General features: G+C 32.1%; 1 protein-coding gene across 5 annotated transcripts in view; it reads left to right on the top strand.

Annotated features, from left to right (window-relative positions):
• The first annotated feature begins 1,106 nt into the window (after window positions 1-1,106).
• LOC106474794 (signaling mucin HKR1-like) overlaps window positions 1,107-13,363 on the top strand; it is a 26,210-nt gene continuing 13,953 nt past the window's right edge. For 4 of the 5 annotated variants that reach the window (XM_022403101.1, XM_022403099.1, XM_022403098.1 and 1 more), the window contains exons 1-4: window positions 1,114-1,173; window positions 3,835-3,985; window positions 10,717-10,832; window positions 11,194-11,283. In XM_022403101.1, coding sequence (XP_022258809.1) covers window positions 1,171-1,173; window positions 3,835-3,985; window positions 10,717-10,832; window positions 11,194-11,283 — 360 coding nt within the window. In that variant the 5' untranslated portion in view covers window positions 1,114-1,170. Of the gene's footprint in view, window positions 1,174-3,834; window positions 3,986-10,716; window positions 10,833-11,193; window positions 11,284-13,363 lie in introns of all 5 variants that reach the window. The other variant, XM_022403102.1, reaches the window with a different exon arrangement.

Here is a 13,363-nt window from a genome sequence, read left to right as displayed (position 1 = left end):
CCTCAAAGTTCTCTGAAAGCTGACCTTTTCTGGCCTTGAATCCAGATGACTGTACCAACCTCGGTACCTTTGTGCTGGACTTAACATAGGATTCAAATTCGAGAACTCTGGCCATTGCATCCTGCATGGTAGAGGGGTGTGCTTGCTTCACTTGTATCTTAAGTTGTGGACTGTCCAAGGCATCTATGAACTGATCCCTCAGCAACAACTTTAGGAGATCGGGTGGTGCAGTTGGGTAGGCCTTGTGTGCCATGCTTTTCAAGTCCTGTGCCAGCTCTTGCAGGCTCTCCCCTTTAGCACGGACTCTCGTCCTGAACCTAGCCCTGTAGACTTCTGACTGATTTGGGGTTCGATACCTGAGTTCTAGAGCCGCTACCAGTGCTCTATAGTTGTGCCTATCATATGCTGACAACTGTCCAAGTATTTCCAGTGGTTGTCCCTTCAAGCTCGTTGCCAGATATACTACTTTCTGCTCCTCTGTCCATCCATTCATTTCTGCCAGTAGCTCAAATTTTTGCTAGTAACTATGCAAGGCGGTTTAAATGTCTGAACTTTAATTTCTAGACATAAGTATTGGAAACTTCAGACGCCTTGCGGAACCAATAAATGGAATACAAACCTGAATAATATTTTCCACATCTATTATAAATATACATATACAACTATTATACCCATGGAGAATTAGATATGAGGCAAAAAAAAATTCGCTCCACCCTAATGAGGAATCCTGTAGTAAGTTGAATAAAAATAAACAAAATTTTGAAACGGTTATCACTCGTTAAAAAACAAAAACGACATTTACCCTCCAGTTAATAATAAAATCTTTATATCTCAGCTAACGTTTCGCCATTGCGGCTTCTTTAGGGACCATAGAGCAAAAATTGTTTGATGTCAATTCTTGTATTATTGGCTTTGATGAAGCTGCAATGGTGAAACGCTGGCTGAAATAAAAAATTATTTATCATTGTCTGAAAAATAAAAATCGCCCTTTTCTCTTTTCAAATATAATTTCTCACTGGTGATAAATTATTAAACGTCCCCTATAAACACAAAGCTCAAAGTTTCTATTCGGTTTTCCAGCGTATTACTTTAAACTCACACGATAAGACAAAGGTTCAAATAAGAAGCTGAGAAAATGAATAGAGTTTAGGAGGCGTGACACTGTTTTTGATGGTATGAAAATACGTTTTTGACTTATTCAGAGCTTATAGAAGTAAAAAATATCTGATGAATTTAAGAATTAATAACTATAGGCTATAATTGTGGAAGAAATGTGCTCTGTATGTTTTCTTAACTATAAGTAATAATGTTTATTGAGTAATTTTAAAGTGTAACTTGAGATGGAGCAGACATTTCATCAACTTGATCAAGTTTCACGTTGTTGTTAATGTTAATTTATCAGACACATTCACTTCAGGTCTACTATAATTATAAATTCATAAATTTTGTAGGTGTTACATCGACATAATGCATTACCAGCGTCACAAGAAATTAGATTTAGTACTAATAACATGTTGTAATGTGCAATTTCCTTGGTGTTGATGTGACACTCATATTTATATTATAAATTATATTGTACTTGTACTTGTAGTAAATGGTGATTATTCAAAATTTACTCTCAGAACTGTTTCTTACATCTAATTTGAAAATTGTTTTATAACAAACATTATTTATATACTGAGAGGTTTGAAATATGATTTGACATAAACGGAAGATATTTCATTTATTTACTCTTTTGTTACATGTAAGTCATATACAAATAAACTACCAAAAATGACCAGTTGAAGAGAAAGAAAATAAAGTTATTTGTTGTTTTTTTTTTAATTTCAAATATTAAAATATATGGGTGTTAATTATAGTTTTAGTTATCAAACTTGTAAAATAATTTCATTTCTAATTGTAACATTCAGAAAACTTGCATGTCAATAATAAAGTTTGTTATTAATGTATGCAATTTTCATTAAATCATATTATTTATCTGTGGTAAATGAGAAAAAAAGAACAAACTTTGCTTTTACATTTCTAAATTCAGATTTGTTATATAATGGGGTACAGGCTGCCCCTGTGGTAGAGTTCTGAATTTTATAGCTAGTAAACTTCGTTTCAGATCCCTACAATATCACAAAATATTCCCCATTCTTTAAGCTGTGGGTGTGTTCTAAGAATGATATTGAGTATCTTAGTATGAATGGTATTGTACTGCTGATTGGCTTCATTCTCTGTGGTCAGTGGCTTCATTCTCTGTGGTCAGTTGTTCACAATTAGGGATGGCTGCAGTTAGCCTTGGTACCTTTACCATAAATACAAAATACTTATATATTGAATCATGTGATTGATTACATTTTTATTCTACCAAGGGTTGAAAGTTTAGCTGTTTATTTGGTATTTTTAATACTTCAGTTTCTTCAGATATTTACTTTATAGTTTATTGTTTTTCAGGGTTGTTTATATTTAATAAGAAAAGGAAATCTTGAAGCTATGTTGCAAAATTCTTCTAAGGTTCCCTTCTGACTTTCTTAATTAAAAGTGTTATACAGTGTAAGTAACTGAAGGCTTTCATAACTTTACAAAAAGTACCAAGTTTTCCTCAATTGGTTTGCAGACATATCAATAGGAATGACTTTTAGGTTATTGATTTAACATAGGATATGCTACGCTGGTTTTAAAAACAAAGTAAAAACATAATGCTACATTAATTCTAATTATTGTATAGTTTTAATAAAAAATTAATATTGCACTTTAAATATAATTATACCACTGAAATAGATTAAATTTTGTAACATGTCTTAGATGAATAAGATTGCACTTTGCATATTTTCCTGACAAATCTTTACACAAGGAAGACAATATGCAATGTTAAAAAAATGCTAATTTGTGTTTTTTATAATAATCTTAAATTGGAAGTTTGGATTTCTATTTTCTTAAAATCAGATAATAGCCTAACTTGCTCTGGTAAAAATAGACCATGATTTAATTGTAGTAACAGCAAAATTTTGAAGAGAAACTGAATTTCAGGATAATTACAAGTTGATTTTGCAAAGTAGCACAGCTTACTTAAGTTTGTCTGAGGTTTCCAAATTAGGTGTTTAAGCAGTTAAAAAGCCTTCATAAACAGAATGCAAAAAAACTGGGACTGTTACTACATAAGCACTATGTAAAAAATGTGGATTGTTACTACATAAGTGCTTTGTTTGTTACCACATAAACAGTATGAAACAAATATGGACTGTTACTGCATGAACAGTATGCAACAGACACAGACTGTTACCAAATGGTGCATTTGGAAAAAAACATTACAAAATTAAACCCCCAAAAGTGATAAAAATCCATCTTAAGTAAGCTATATATAATAAATCTGACATTATCATGAATGTGTGTGCATTTGCTACACTTTTTGTTATACAGTATGTGACTTTGGACACTCAAAATAATACAAGTTATATTTATCAAAATTACTGTTGCATTTAAGGTAATTAACAAAGCAGCTATCACAGTCAGGATAAAGGAACTTAATCCCTCACTCATAGTAGTTAATACAGTACTGGCCTCAGATCATTATTTTGAGTTGAGGTCATTGGTTGAAATTCCAAGCAAAGTAGATTTTTTTAACATTAATGTGTTATATCATTCCATAAGTTAATAACCATTACCAGTTTATTGCACAAAGTGAATTCTGTATGTTTTTAGGGTTTCATATTTATCTGTTTTTCATTTATTATCATTATCAAAATATTAGTTATTGAATAGAATCTGTTAATTGTAAATATTTAGTTTTGGCTATGTATACATATTTTATTGTTAATATTGTAATTTATTTTCTTTATTGTTTTTAAGATTAGAAGTACCATGAAAGAAAACGAAACTGAAGAATTAGGAAATGTTGGTTCTAGTAAAATGCAAGTACCGTTCAGCATTAATGTTTCTAGCAACAACACAAATCATGAAACAAGTAAAAATGAACTAAACAAAGCTTCTTTGATGCATGGTAGGTCAAAATATTTATTGTAATGGAAAGTTTCCTTATACTTTCGTAACAAAACTAATAAATATACATAGTTTTAAGTTTGAAGTGTGTTATGTAATGAGCTTGTATTTATTTATCTTAGACTGATGGAGAACTTGGAAAGCTGTTTTATGTAATGAACTCTCAGTCATTAAGAACTGATAGATGACTCGGAAAACAGTTTTGTTATGTAATTATCTCACTGTTAATTTATAACTGACAAATGACTCAGTGACTAACAAATCTAATACTTTATATACAAAATAAATACAAAAGATTTGAAAGTTGTACACTCACATTCTAAAAGTTAAATTCAGCATAAAACTTAACTGATGTTTTACTTCACTCTAGAGCTTAAAAAAACGAATGTATTAAAGTAATTATGATTCTAGACTAGTCCTACTCTCATTATAGCAAAATGTGCATATGCTGAGCTAAGCTTATCTTATGTAGTAAATCACTGGCAATATATTGAAATCACTAAACTCATAGACTGATAAACTTTACAAAAATTTGCAACAGCATTTTTGAAGTATCAACTGTCGATCCTGTTAACATTTAATTAAAATATTGATCTATGAATTAACCTGTTTATAGTTTGCTTTTATAACTTACTTTTTCAAGTGCATTCTCAGCAAGAAAACTTCACTTGTTACCAATAGCACCAAAGCTAAATCAAAACTTTTAGCACATAATTTGAAAAATAATTAAAGAATACCTGCATTATAAAATAGTATAATATCTATAAAAAATTTTCAGAGAAATAATTTGAATGTAAACACACTGTGATGGACATTTCTGTTTAATCTTACCACATCACTATGTTTTAAAAGCTTTTGAGTAACAGTCATAAATACTACATCTTTCAATTCTTAATTTATTTAGCCACCAAGTTTTTAAAAGGTGATTTTGTTTGTTTATGGTAATGGGGTAGAACAGTCTTTTGTGATCATTACTTTGTTTCTGAAAATCTCTTCTGCACTGATAGTTTTATTAGTCTGCTCTATTTTTGAAAGTTAAACTATCATAGGATTTGCTTTGATTCTGTATGAAAGGTCACATACGTGGTCAGATCTTTTTTTTACGTACAAAATCCTTTTTAGAAGGATTATACTGAAGCTTAGCTATCTTAAAAGATAACCACAGTAGACTGTAATGAACAGTTGTTGTTTTTTATACATTTGCTCCTTGCAGTTTATTACACACTACAATACTTATATTAGCACATTACAACATTCTTCTTTAAATGGTTCATAATATCTGATTCTTATATAGTACACCACAATATTAATATGTTGAGAAACAGACAATACATTTTGGAGCATTATTTCAGTATTATTTAAAGTTTATAATAATTTATTGTATTTTTAGTCAGATTAGTTTGGAATGAACTTTTTAGGATTTATTATTATCAGTACAATTAGGCCTAAAGTAGCAACACCAGGCCTAGTAGTGTTCTGAAATCATTAGTCCTAACTTTGATTGTTTTTAGATAGTTGGATGTACTATCTCAAAACAAACAATAAAGTTAGGTTGTAATTATTTGTAGTATTTTAGGGTCCCAAACTTATTAGATTCAAATAAAGATTTAAATTACAATGTTCATCTCTCCACAGAACAGTTAGCTAGCATCTTAGTGTTACTACCAAAATATTTTTGTGCATACACCAAGTCTTTGAATGAGCTCTCACTCCTGTATATAATATTGTGTATTGCATTAATCTGTGTTGCCAAGCAACATCACACCATACTCCTCCATCAGAAGGGATGACACAACCTCCATGCACGATACTTCCCTTCAGCACTTTGTGTAAACTGAAGCTCTTTCTTTTCATCTTTAGTACGCTGTTTGGTTGTGTTATTTTTCTCAAACCTTTATTAAACAGAAGATCTTCTGGCTATACCCAAATTTTCAATTGAAAAATTTCTGTTAAGGTTGCTAATAAGAATTATTATTTTTCTTAAGTTAATTTTATTTAACAATTTCAATCAATACCGTTTTATGGATTCATTTAATATGGATTCTTGAGCCTACATTTCTGAAGGCTCATGAGGCCTAGACACTTCACAACAGTTGTCTTATTTTACTTCACTAGTGACTGGAGGTACTCTGAGGGTGAGAGATGTTACTGTCATTGTACGTCAAATGGTTTACTCTATATTACATTTTTCTTCTAAGACCCAGGACTCATGGCCTTCTGCTTCTGCCATGTTTTTGGATGATTTTGAACAACTCTTTCCACAGCCTCGTTTTGTTTCTGTATTTTCTATCCCATACAAGAATCAGGTAACCCCACCCTTTTCTTTTGTTACTTCGATATCTCAAGTATGTGACATTCCTTCTCCTATTCCAGTTGTTTCTGTGAGTTCATGGACTTATTGCAGGAGCCTTAAACCTCAGGCTTTCGTTTTCTTTCCCTTCTCATTTGATATTTGCATTCATGCAGAATCTTTCTTCTCTCAGCTTCATGTTGACTATACACCTAATGTATGGTGTATAGTTGGGATCCTCCTCCTTTACTAAAGCTCCAATCCCTAATCTTTTCTTCCAGCTTTAGGATCTTCTTCTGCTTTCACTTTCTCTGGCCCTCAATATTCTTGTCTTTTGCTTGCTTAGTTTCTTTGCTATCTGTCCTCTTTACAGTTTTTGTATGAGGATCTGCATCACAACCCTGCTCTAAAGCAGACCTCAGTTGTTTTTTTTCTTCAGCAGTTGCTCAGTTATCTTGGTCTTTTTGTTTTCTTTCTGGGATTTGCTTGGTCCTTGTTTTCTAGAGTTAGACCTCCTCGGTCTTGCATCATGGAATTTTGTTTGGTGCCCTTCCTTTAATTAGACCATTTTGAAAGGGTTCCTTATACTTTAGAAACAAGGGCTGAGACAGCTTGTCGGCAGTCATCTCTGCTCACTCTGCTTTCCAACTTATTTGGGTCCAGGAAGACCTAGAATGTTACTTGCCCTCATGAACCTAGTTGTGTGCTCCCTATCCTGCTCCTCTTCCTTTGGTCCCTTCCTGCCTCTCCTTTCCATCAATTTAGCTGTCAAGAAGCTCGGAGATGGTTCATTTTTAGAACCACTACTCAGCTCCAGTCCTATTGGAGCTTAGATCTTACACTTTGCACACTTGTGCACTCCCTTTGCAGAAGACCCATGAGTCACAAGGGGCTTTTTCTGTTTTACAGCTATCAATATATTATTTTTTTCCTACTCATGTTCTCTTTCCACCTCCTAATGAACGCAGTGTGAAAACCCGAAGGAGAGTGTGTCTTCCATTCGGGCAATGTACACAGGGGTTCAGGTCCTTGACACTACTCTGGGGTTATACTCCATCTTTTGGCAGTTTTTAGAAAAATTAGGGATTTAAGGCCCATTATAGGCTCATCACTCTTGAAACAATTTCTGGTCATTCCATGGTTCAAGATGGAAGGTTTCTTTGATCTGAGATGGATAATCTCTTCTAGGTTGTGGATGTTTCTCTCCACATTTTGATTCAACTGACCATCATTGCTTTTGGTTAACTACAGCCCCATGTATTTTTAACTGGATCATGAGGGTATTTGCCCAGGGAATGCACACTTTGGGTCTGCATATCCACTATTATATGGATAACACAGGCCTGTAATGGTTTTATTGTCTTGAAATTTTTACATGTTCTAAAGTAATTCTTTTATGCTAAATCTTAAAACAATATCCATTTTTCCCCATCAAATACAGTTTTTTCACAAAATGTCATATGTACTTTTACATTGAAATTCGGTCAAATTTTGTTATGCTTAAAATGTTGACAACCACTGACTATAGATTTCTGTAGACCAATCACAACATGAGAGTCTTATTGATCATTCTAGAACCCACTAGAAACACACCACTATAAATGGTTAACAGACCGTATAACATGTCATTTCTGAATAGCATTTGTTTGTGTGTGCACTTTGACATTATTTTTTTCTTTTCAATATTATGTATTTATCATTATGGTAATAAGAGGTTGTGTAAATGACCCAAAAATATTCTGTTATATTTGTGATAAATGTGTTGTAAAGAAACAAAGGTAAAACATTACAGAATTTGTCAGAAAAGTGTATTATGCATATTTTGGAATAAAACTTGGGGACCAAGACAAATCATGTGCTCGCCCAAAGTTTGCGCCATTTGTTTCTAGGAGTTGAGACAATAGACTAAAAAAAATCTTTGCCTTTTGGAATACCAATTGTCTGGCATGAGCCTAGAAACCACAACATTTCACACTAGTGATTTGGTGAGAGATTTGGGCCTTCCAAAGGATTCTTCAGAGATTTTGGGCTAAGAACTTAATTTCTCCAGGGATATCATTTTACTGGTACAGAAATCGTGAGAAAGAGTTTATACCATACTTTTCACAAGAAGGTTCACTGGTTTATTGCAACAGTATTGCTGAATTAATACCAATGCTAGGAGCTGCAGTCTATGAACCAAGTGAGTGGCGATTGTTCATTGATTCCTCCAAAAGAAGTCTAAAAGGTGTTCTCCTTCACAATGGTTATATATATATATATATATATATATGTATCTGTTCCTATTGCTCATTCGGTTCACTCAAAGGAAATGTAGGAAAATCTTGAACTTCTTCTTAATAAGGTCAAATACAAAGAACATGGTTGGCTACTTTGTGGAGACTTAAAAGTTTCCATGTTTTTTGTGTGATTGGGACAGCAGAGCATAAAATCAGCACTGGATAAAGAAGCAATAGCCATGCAGAGTCAGCCTGATACCAGGATTGAAAAACATTGAATGTGAAAGAAAGTCCTATTACCTCCATTTCACATAAAACTGGGCTTGATGAAGCAGTTTGTAAAGACCTTAAACAAAGATGGTGACTGTTTCAAGTATCTATGAGGACAATTCCCAGCTCTCTCAGAAGCGAACTTAAAGAAGATTTGTGTTGGGCCTAAGATTAGGAAATTGACTTCAGATGAACAGTTCAAAAGGACAATGAGAAAAGTTGAAAAAGAAGCGTGGATTGCCTTTAAAGATGTTAGTGACAAATTTTTAGAAAACAACAAGGACCCAAATTATGAAAATATTGTCAATAATATGCTTGATAAATTCAAAGAGTTGGGTTGTAATATGAGATTGAAAGTTCATTTCTTACACTCACATATTGACTATTTCCCTGACAATCATGGTGTCGTCAGCAAAGGACAAGGGGAATGGTTTCATCAAGACATCAGGGAAATGGTAAGGAGGTATTGGGGAAGGTGGAACATCAGCATGATGGATGATTACTGCTGGTCATTGAAATGAGATGCAATACATAAAAAAAGACCTCAAAGAGTTTTTTCTCCTGCCTGATTTGTAAAAAATCCTTATGTCATAAAAAAACGTATGAATGTTAATTTTGAAATCTTCATAGCTGAATTATGGAAAATCCATTATTAAAACCAAAACAACTTTTATGAAATTTAAATTCACAGGCCTATGTAATTGGGTCCTCCTAATCCCATCATGGGAGGTATCTTCTGCCATCCTCCCTTCTCTTTTGGGAGTTTATTTGGGCTGGCTGGTCAGGCTTTCAAAGTCAGTTAGTTCATTTGATGAGCTAACTCAACCTTCTCCTTTGTTTCTCTGAGCTATGGAGCTTCTGGTTTCAAAAGCCTTCATGTCTCCTTTTCCTATATGAGAGGTTCTGTCTCTTTTGGAGACTATCATCTCTATAGAGTCTTTAGTCCTCTGGGATGCATCCATTTGCATCCTCATCAATAGACTGACAGATCAATTGAATATGTCCAGAAATCTACTGTTTTCTCTCATTTCTTTCCCTCCAGCTTTTCGCTTCTGTCACAGTGGCTCAATCAATCCAAAATGACCATGGGCATCCTTCTTCCTCTACCTTGTTTGAACTTGCATCTTTTCACAGACACCTCTATGTCTGGGTGGTGTGCAGTTCTGGATTCCTTCATCATTTCTGGTATTTGGTCTCCAATGGTATGGTCTCTGTACATCAATGTCCTTGACATGTTGACACTTCAATAGGCATGTCACCATCTTCTCTCTTGTACATCTGGACTCCTTATCATGATGCATTTAACCTTTCTCTTGCCATATCAATAGTTTTTATTATGCAATCAAACTTGAACATATGGTCCGTATTGTTAATATATGTAATTTGATGCAGAAAATGTATACTTGGTCAATTTCAATTGTAAGAAGTTAGTTTTTCTGTAAGTTTTATTATACTTTCATTTCATATACTGGGTTCTCAATATATTTTGCACATATAAACAAATATAAATCATACTAATTGATAATTTTATCTGCATATTTTGGGTTCAGAGTTTTTTTCTTTAATTTGAATTTCTGAACTTTTGTCAACATTCAAAGCAATAGTAAATTAAGTCATCTAATAATATCAGGAAAAAAAAGAGGGACTGTTTATAACAGGTTGGAAAAAAAAAGTCTTAAATGCATTATCTAACTTTTTACATTATGCAAGTAAATCAAAGTTATGAAAGTCATTAGTGTATTTAATTATTTATGTTGATAATTATTTAATTCTTAATTGTAAGGAAAATTATTGTGAATTCGTAGATATGATTCATCTGTTTTCGTGTTGTTCCTTTACCATTCTATTTTACATTATATGAGCTTTATGCTGAGAAAAAAATTGAGAGATCTTTCAGTAAAGGTATTTTAAGATGCTTTCCACAGAAATGTATATTTAGAATACTCGTTACAGAAAACAGTAGGTTTGAAGGTGTTGGAGTGAGGTTCAAAGCCAAGCTGATTGGTGTAGAGCACGTGAATGAAGCTAGGGGGAAGGTTATATGTCAGACATCTCTTCAGAAACTTAAGGTTTGTAATTAATTTTTAACCTATCAAAGAAATAAAGATAGCATTTTCTAAAATAATGTGTATAGACTATCATTTTGTCTAAATCTAATTACACTTAACTTATTTAAGCCTTAAATATGGCTTTTTAAGCATAAATCCATCAATAAGGGAAACAATCCTGGATAATTGATATTTTGATGAACAAGGCAGGTAATAGTAATAATAATGAGAGAAGTGACAACAATCAGTGTTAGAAAAAGATAAATGCAAATTTGCTTTTATCACAAGTAAAATTTTGTGATTTGCTTCCCTAATTTAAAAAATAAATGAGAGGTTCAAACCTTGTTTATTTAAAAAAAAATAAAATTTTTTTTATTTTCAGGATGCTATAAAACGAACAAAAGGACATAAAAAAAGAATTACCTTGAATATATCATTCGATGGGATGAAGATATGTGAAGAAAAGTCAGAGGTAAGTTTTTATTTTCAGTTAACCCTTTCCATTTAGATAGACGTCAGAGGGCATGTCATCACATTTTGTAGACTTGCATTCAAAGTGTTATTAAACCACTAATTTGTGAATGTATGTCAATAAATTTGGCATCATTAACTACAAAAGGCTTATTCCCTTTGTCACTCTGTCAATAATGCTTTTCTCTCCTTTTTTGGTAATGCTCAACAATATACATCATCTCTTAACAACAAAACTATCACCTGATTGTTCTTAGCCCAACTATGGTGTTTATGTTGAATGCTCAATATTCATGGTGAATTATTAGAAAGGTTTGTTTTTTATTCTTTTTTTTATAACTTTGGTGATATAACAGCAAAATAGTTTAATTCAGAAGTTTTATGACATTGAGTTGTTGCCAAAAGCAAAATAAAATCTACCAAGTATTGTTTAAGTTAAGCCTTACATTATGTTTATGTATTAGGCCTAATGCTTAAATTAATCTACAAATAAGCCTATTACCAACATTATGTAGTCAGTGTTTAAAAAGTTTTAAGTGGTGAATAAATGGTAATTAATAAATATTCTTTTGATATTTTAACACGTATATTATCTACTTGGCCTTAAAACATAAAGAAAAATAAACATTTATTACTACAAAGTATCTTTTATCCTTTGTACAGTTGAAACAGTTGAAAATTTGTGTCGATGTTTAAAAAGTTTTAAGTAGTGACTAAATGTTAATTAATAAATATTCTTTTGGTATTTTAACACACATATTATCTACTTGGTCTTAAAACATAAAGAAAAATAAATGTTTATTACTACTATTACAGTTGAAAGAGTTGAAAGTTTGTGTCGTAATGTCCGCACTATGTTTTCTACTTCTTTATATAGAATGCAGTGAAAAGGCTCAAGAGTGCTATTTAAATCTCTTTCATAGTCCACACATACTTTTTGTTCATGATAACATTTCATTTTCTGTGTAGTTATTGCTACAAAAAGTTGTGATTAAAGAATTACTTTGAGATTGATGAAATATGTGAAAAGTAGGTGCATTTCGGAGGAACAGACAAGGTTGTTTTAGTTAAATTCTATAATTTTCATTAATCATTCAACAATGGTTTCCCATCATTTTTGATGGGCTTTTATACTAGTTAAATTATATTTTATAATTCAGATTTTAGTATTATACATTATTTAATTTCTTAATTCAAAAGTAAATATTAAAAAAAAAAAGCTAAATATTGATTTTTGTGTGTCATGTGGTACTTTGTCTTCTGCTTTTGCTCAGTTTACATCTTATGATGTCCACAGTACAATGTCTATAGTTTTTAATGAATTAGAAACTCAAATTACAAATGCTGACAAGCTAAGATACATAATAAGAACCTCCTACCTTTTCTGTTTTGCTTAGATATTATTATATTTAACAAACTAATCACACTGGCTCTGCCCACCAATCACTTCATCTTTTGAAAATACTTGTTCACTTATGCCTACTTCTCTTAAGTACATCTTTATAACCAATTGAAAGCACTCATTTTGAACTACATAATTCTGTCAGCCTTCCTAAAGTATCTATGAGGGTAAAGACATTACAATTGTTGGAGAGTTTGAAGTATGATGATTAAAGCGATATTCTGATCAGGAGATTTTGTAGACACAAATATAGCAAAGTTAGTAAGCCTGATAAATTACAGTGGATTTTTGTGGTATCAGTATAGTAATTTACATTTTTGTGTTATTCAAAATGCATATATATAAAGTTTACAATTTTTTTTTTTTTACATCTTGCATGTGTGAAATTTGATGAGGCTTAGCAAGTATTATGCACAACTTTGTAACATTGTAATTAGTAGAGATCATTCTTTTCTATATATTTCTTATTTACTGTTCTTTGTTTTAAGAAAATAACTGAAATTTAAGAATTTATTTGTGTGTGTGTGTATATATATATTGTTGCGTCAGCGAAGTCACATGACTAGTGTCACGCCACGTTTCTAGAACTATCCTGTACCTTGGCGAGTGCTCTAGCATTTACTAGATATAGGGTAGTCTGGTATATAAAAGAGGGTGACAACGTGACGGGACAATAATG

Source organism: Limulus polyphemus, unplaced genomic scaffold (assembly GCF_000517525.1).
Source record: "Limulus polyphemus unplaced genomic scaffold, Limulus_polyphemus-2.1.2 Scaffold7690, whole genome shotgun sequence".
NCBI classification, from domain to species: domain Eukaryota; kingdom Metazoa; phylum Arthropoda; class Merostomata; order Xiphosura; family Limulidae; genus Limulus; species Limulus polyphemus.
Note: the sequence above shows the minus strand (reverse complement) of the source record. Positions and strands in the feature narration are given on the sequence as shown.